At 39.0% G+C, this 7,566-nt stretch overlaps 1 protein-coding gene across 1 annotated transcript in view; it reads right to left on the reverse strand.

Annotated features, from left to right (window-relative positions):
• Positions 1-7,566, reverse strand: part of TOX3 (TOX high mobility group box family member 3) — a 106,176-nt gene that overhangs the window by 25,060 nt on the left and 73,550 nt on the right. Inside the window, exon 3 of the mRNA XM_025204292.1 lies at positions 2,160-2,411. Within this exon, the coding sequence (XP_025060077.1) occupies positions 2,160-2,411 (252 nt within the window). The remainder of the gene's footprint in view (positions 1-2,159; positions 2,412-7,566) is intronic.

Genomic DNA, 7,566 nt, shown 5'->3' on the forward strand with positions numbered 1-7,566 from the left:
GGGGCCTCTGGTGGCTCGTGACAGAGCCCCCCCATGCAGCAGGGGGCAGGAAGGATTGCCCCCCCGTCGTCTGGCACCCACGTGGCAGCTGTCACATCACACAGGTGCAGCGCAGCTTGGCAGGGCCCCACGCACTATCCCAGAGCTGGGGCAGCTCCAGCTGCCACCCGGAGCCCAGCACCGCTCAACCCAAACGGCCCCAACTCCCAGACAGCACAAGGTGACAGGGAGGTTAAGGGAGCCAGCAGGGGATGGAGGTGGGTGGGGGTCCCACCATGTTCCCCTCCCACCTCCTCCAGCCCTACCCCGCTACTTACCGGCACTAAGCCCGGGTCCAGCTCCCTGCAGCAGCAAGTGGGGACTGCCCAAATCTCCAAATCAATTTGGAGGCTTCCATATCCATTCAGAGGCTTCTGATTCAATTCGGACCTTTTAATGGGTCTCCCGATTCAATTTGGATTTGGAGATTCATCCCCCGAATCGAGCCAAATCTCCTCTGAATCAAATAGGCTACCAAAGTTTTGCACAGCCCTAGAAACCATCTCCCTGGCCTACCCATACCACTCTGACAAGCTTCCCAGAAGGCACAGGGCACAAACTATCACAAGTCCCCATTTCCATATAGAAATACAAGAAATGTTATAATAGGTCAGATCATGGCTCCATCTAGCCCAGTATCCTATATCTAATGGTGGTAGATAGTGGATGCTAAGAAAAAGAGAATTAACAAATGGACTCTCTAAATACTGCTCCTACTTCTCTCCTACTACAGCTTTCACTATTTTCATATACAAAAAGCAGTGAATATGCACACTGATCCCCACAGGACAATTAAACCCTGCATTCCCAAGCACAATGACAAAGCTAAAAACAAACTTAAATGACTGCTTTTAAAGATTTACCCTCTGGGATGCACAGAGTAGGGAAATACCTCTTTTATTACTAGTATACTGCATATTTGCTTTTTTCCCCACTTTTTCATCGTTCCCAGCATTATGTTTGAAAATCATCCTTCATTACTCTCAAGCTAGTGGCCACATAGGGCATTTATACACATACCTTTTCATGCTACGACACAGATTAATCAAGTCTGTTCCACATGCGAGCTGATGCGCACTGCGCTGTGTCGCATGCAGTTGTATAAGCGGCGAAATGTGCATTAGCGTGCAGAAAATGGCAGCAGTGCGCTTTTGAACTAAAACACCGTCAATGTGTTTTAGTTCAAAAGCACACCGCTGCCATTTTTGCAGCGCTGATGCACATTTCACCATTTATACAAATGCATGCTCCGCAGCACAGGGCACTTTAGCGTATGTACAAATGCCCATATACATCTGCTGTTTTGCACCATTCTGAAGGAGCAGCTGCTCCCTGCTGGCTCCCTAGACTGGGGATCCCTGGTCTGGGAAGTGGTAGGGAGCTTTGCCCTGCTACTCTAATCTACCTGAGAGCAAGTGAAAGTGGGCCGCTGTAGGCTGAATGCTTGTACTGCTCCCTTTCCATCTCTCAGAGTGATTTCTAGAGGTGGAAATTTCTGAAAAAATTTCCAATGCTAGAAATGAACACCTGGTTCAAAGCTAGTCATTTATCTGGCACTTGAAATACATACAAGTGGTTCCCTTAAAAATCTATAGCTTACCCTAACCAACACAATACTATCTCCTAGTCCTGAACTGGGTGTCACTTTCAGAATAAATTGTATCCTCAAAGTGTTTGACTCATGAACTTCCCCAGCAATTATTGGTACAAAATGTCCTCACTTTCAAAGCCCAGTCCTAAAATGCAAATTGTTACATTCCCAGTATTACTAGGGTACTTACTGCAAGAGATCTGTTTACATGCAGCAAACAACATTTTGTTTATTAATAAGATATCTTACTCTTCTAAATCCACCAATAGCTACCCTTAAATATTTGTCAGTTGCCTTAGGGAACTAAATAATGGTATCTCATTATTTGCGGTGTAATATTGAGGTACTTGCCATCACATATAGACAGAAATAACATTAGCTACTATTGGCAAGTGTTAAGGCTGACCACATAATATTAAATCTTAATGCCATTTTCAGAAATCAATGAATATACATTTATTACAAAATATGCCTTCCTTTGTTTTGACCCATGTTTTAAGCACTGAAGGATACAAAGAAGCATGCCTACCATATGTAATCCATTGGTGTGGACTACACCATCTTGTTCCACAAGATTTCGAGATATTGTAATAGAAGGAAGATCCAAGCTCTGTGGAGGAAACTGGGGTGTAAATTCATTTCCTTGTGCAGACAACTGTTCACCTAGTCCCTGAAATGGCAACAAGATGTCTGCCATTCCCAGTGTGGGGTCTGACTCAGGAGGGGGTGTAATTGGTGGAATCTCAAACTCTTCATCACCAAGGCTTGGAGTATGGAATGTCTGCTAACAGAAAAGAAAACAAGGAGAGTAAAGTACACCACTCCAGATAGTTTTGGCCTTGCAATGCAAAATAATTCTCTACATTCTGTATTATTTAGATCTTAAATTAAAATACTGTAAGTAATTTTTTACAAGTTTCATATACCAAAGGGCTTTGTGGATCATTCTGATTAAAGATTTAAGTCTCATTATCATATGGTTTTAATGGAGTATCAGTATTAACAGTTTTTTAATGTGTACTTAATTAGCAACATCTGTCTTTGTTGTTAGTCTGAACATCAGCTACATTGGATTTGGCCGTATAACAAATTGCCACTTTATTGATATGTTAGTGAAACAGCACAAACAGCTTACATTAGTCGCATGCTTCATAAAATACTGACAATTTTGTAGCATATACACAACATTAATTCAATACTACACATTGCTCATCTTTTGTTTCTTTTTTTTTTTTAAACTAATAATATCAAATCATATGTATCTGGTTTTGATATCTTTTGTATTCCATCCATGAAATATACTGACTCTTTACATAAGGGTTATTATTTAGAGGACTGATATTTACAGCAGTGATGGTGATTACAGTAGCATCCAATGTTTTCTGAAGCAAGCCAGCTTTGTTTGAACAGTAGGTTTGTTATGAAGTAAACACCTGTTAAGATGCCTTGAGCAGAACACTTACTGCCAGTTATCTTCAGGGTTTGTGCCTGTGTTTGTAAGCGTCTGTCTAAGATAATCTTTATTCAAGTACAGTCTGTATCTGGCTTCAACACTGCTGACTTTAGTTGGAAAACAAATGAACTATGCTTATTCAAATTTCTCATGAGCTAAATGAACTTTCATATATTATTTCAGGTCCGCTGCAACTTAATAATGGAAAGTCAGTGATTGAAATTAGGGCATTTTAAATGTACCCAAATCAGGACTGTCTTGATCAGACAGGGCAGTTGGCAATCTTAAAATAGGCACTCTGTCTTGCTTTGGACATGCAACACTGCTCTGGGATTTGTTTGTATTAGTTCAAAATTCCAGTTGAGGGTGGGGGGGAACTGTTTTATGTATTATTTATGTTGTTTGAAAGAGTGACTTAATGCCAGTTAATTTAAAAATGATATGTTCATTGAAAGATCTCATTAACTGCTGTAAACTGTCATCCTTCAAACCGTTAATGATGATATAAATTAATAACTGCTCGAGAGAAAATGGAAACTGAAACACAAGAAAAACCTTTGCTTGCATATAGAACCTGTCAGCTGTCATTATTGGTCTCACACCAGAAATGATGAGGTCCCCGCCTGCTACAGTCTGCATGAGTACAATGAAAGTGAACTGAGACTCTTGTGGTCTCACTTGATACAAAATACTGCAACTTAATTCTAGCTTTGAAAGCTAGTCCTGCATTAGGGAGACATTTGACTTTCATTGCTGTATTACAAAAGGTGTAAATTTTCTTACTGTGGAACCCTGAGTTCACAAACACAAAGGATGGATTGGTGATGAGAAGTGGTTGGCTAATGAACATAACCCTATGGCTGCATTTGCAGTTATTTTGGCACTAATGTGGTCTAGTAACAGATGCAACTGTAATTTGTGACTCATTTGCTACCCCATTACTGCTTAATGAAATCTAACATATCACATTAACAATACGGATAAACACTCATTCTTGATATGTGGCATTTGGCTGTTTTCATTACCACTGTAATTAACACTTGAAATATTATTTCAATAAATATTTAAGGTGCTTTAAAAATGGGTCATGGTAATCATGACACAGAGACCGAAAACATAAAGCAAACATGTAGATTATGAACCTGAAGGTGGTTCTGGTGATTACATTGTTAGGATATAATTTACAGGACTTAAATGGTCTTCTAGTTCTGCAGTGCCCCTGGCCCAAATCCTCTCATTTAAATACAAAAGCAAATAATTAAATATAGGCCAAAATTTAAATACAAAGCCAAATAAATACAAAATCACTTAAATACATAACCAAATAATTAAATATTTCATTCCAACATTAGGTTCACACAATAATGCAAATATTAACACTTGATCATATTATTTTTTTTCAAGTAATATTCAGTAAAATCAATATTATTATTCTAGCTCTCAAAGTCTCTTTAAGAGTCATATTTTTAAGATGGTGGTAATTATAAGAATGTGACTTCCTTCCCCATCCAAAAGAGTAAATCTGGTAGAGATGTATAAATATAACAGTTGTGTAATACTTATTTTTTTTCAAGAAACAGTCTTAATGATATAGTGTCTCTCTCACTTGTAATAATTTATAGTCATAAGTAAATTGATGAATACTTTAACATTTTTAAAACATGAAAATACATCTCACAGTATAATTGCTCCAATAAGTATAGCTTTAAACACAATGTATAAATGATCCAAGAACGAGGACAAAATATATGTAATCGAAAGAGGAAATAATGTCCTTTAGTGAAGACGTCTTAATCCATATCACTGGGCTATTCAGATTGTAGAAAGGGACTGAATAGTATGAAATTTGGTATTGCAGAAAGATGCTGTTGTGACCAAGATGGTATAACATTTATGGGTTTATCATATTTTTTAGAAGTTATTAACTTTTCAATATTTCTCTCTTGCATGTTTTTTTTTAAGTGTGGGTGCATGGTTAAATGCCATCTGTACTGAAATGTTCAAAACATTTGTTCCTTTTGATAAAAATGCAAATCTGGAGAACTGTTGTATCAACATATAACAGCCAATGTCTGACACGGTGAATTATCACAGCTGGAATTAAATTGTCTCTGAACAGCTGCTGGCAGCAGAGCTTTCATCAATGTTTGATTCAAATGTAGGAAAGAAATTCTACAGAATGAAACATCATGTTGTCATTACAGATGGGGTTTGTGTTCATTATCACAAATAACACTGGAGACAGTGCCAAACAATATTCCCTTATCTAAGCAATCTTGTTGGGTAAAAGAGATGGTGGCTGTTATAAAAAAACAATTAATAAAATGCTACTTTTAATTCTAACCTTTATATTTATTGTAAACTATTTTTAACTGAAGATTTTTTTTTAACCATTACAAGAACATTCATGACAATCACCACCTTCAATGTCCAAACGCAAGGCTATTCATTTTTTTAACCTTTCCTTGAGCTTGAAAAATTATTTATGACACACATCTTATTCACATATTTAGTACTGCTTACTACTCATTCCAGTTCTCTCTCCTTGTCTATATTCACACATCCACATTTTATTAGGCAATATATCTGCAATTTTTATACCTCCACCCTTTCGTTTTCCAGGGATGCCCAAAAAGCAGCTCCATCCATAGCTGATATCAATACCAGAGCACTGATATTCTATAAATTGGCTGTCAGAAGGTGTTATAAAAGCTACTATAGGAGCACAATGGTTGACACACCCTTTCCCTGCTGCCACCTTTCAAAGAAAGAGGCCGTATGTACCACATCTTTGCCCCAGTCAGCCTTTATCATTCAGCCCCAAGGCTTGTTCCTAAACCTGTCCAATCCCTAGTTGAAAATCTATTCCTAATTCCCACAACACAAACACTGCAGATGTATAGATGTAGAAAAAAATTCAGTTTTTTCGTATATGAGTGAAGAATCCAAATTAAAATGTTTGTATCTATGATCAAAATTAGCCCATTAGCTACTAATGAATAGTACTAGGCTTGCTTTCAGATTGTATACCTACTGTGCCTTTTATTTCTTTCCTTCTGTTTATAATTTTTTTCATACATAAAGCAGATTTGTTTCTATTGACATGCTATGTAAGTAACAGCCTTATGGACAGCTAAATTGACTAGTAATGGAGAGCTGTCAGGTTATTTTCTTTCTCATTAAAGTCTTTATTTTGTGCTCCATAAAACACACACAAATTCAGCACTTCACTCTTCATCCGTTGAAAGTCTGTTAAATTATCAAAGCAAGCAGCAGAATATGACCATAGATAAAAAGAAAAACATCTACCTCATTTGCAGTAAGAAACGCATTATTCGCCTCCGCCATGTTCATGTAGTTGTTATTGTTCCCAAACTAAAAGAAAAATAGATATTGGGATTTTAATCAGTGCCATGATAAGCCTTTATGATTATATGGTCAAAACACGCTTTATCCTATCAACTACCTAGAAAAATACTGCAACCCCCAGCACAGTCACCTCTACCAAGCTCTTTGAAAGGCACTTCACGGGTCCATTTCTAAAACAGGTAATAATTCAACCCCACACTATTATATTTTTTTCAAAGACTTTCCCACCCACTTACAAGGTCCTGTGGGGAGCCATGACCAAGTGAATTCTTAGTAGTGCGATTCAAATTACAGATGGGCTAAAAAAAAAGAAAGGGCAAGGAAACCTGCCAACTTTTTTCAGTCTACCATTATCATCTCATCTCTTCTTCACCACAAAAAATAAAAAATATTTGCTCATGTCTCATTCCAGTGAAGTCTCCCACTGCCAGTGAGGCCTGAAATGTCAGGAGATTGGGTTGGAGACCAGGATTATTGCAGAGATGCTGGATCTCTAACAAACAGCAGGAAATTAACCAAAATTGAAGTGGGAGCAACAGACCATCTCACTGGGTGCATCTACTAACCTAATGCACAATAAAGCATCACCGTCTACACATGTGCAGCAATTACTGTGCAGTATATTAGTCTAATGCTCCCTTTTCTACTCCCTGTACTGCATGTGTAGACACTGACCGGGAGGAAATTGCTCCCAGTCAGCCTAGGCAACAGGGGGCCACAGGGGACAGAGAGAGCTGTCTTGGCTCAGTAAGAGGTACCTGCCAGCCACATGGAGATTGGGACCCATCCTGAGCTCCACGGGGCTGGGTGAGCTGTCCTGGCTACCTGGCACCTGCCTCCCAGCCAGGACAGCTCACTTCCCCACTGCCACGCCCTCCCTACTCAGGGCTGCTGCAGGGGAGCAGAGCAGGGCAGGAGCAGCCCTGAACGGGACTGCTACTGTCAGGCTCAATTTGCACCCGATGAGAGCGCATGTGTAGACACGCGCTGGGGACCACTTTAATGAGTCTGAATTTTCTGCACAGAAAATTCAGACGTGTTAATTGCATGTGTATATGTGCCCACTGAGGGGCAACTTTTCACACATGTGAATAAATCAGAGGATACTCATAGA

This window comes from Alligator sinensis, unplaced genomic scaffold, assembly GCF_000455745.1.
Source record: "Alligator sinensis unplaced genomic scaffold, ASM45574v1 scaffold173_3, whole genome shotgun sequence".
Taxonomy (NCBI): domain Eukaryota; kingdom Metazoa; phylum Chordata; order Crocodylia; family Alligatoridae; genus Alligator; species Alligator sinensis.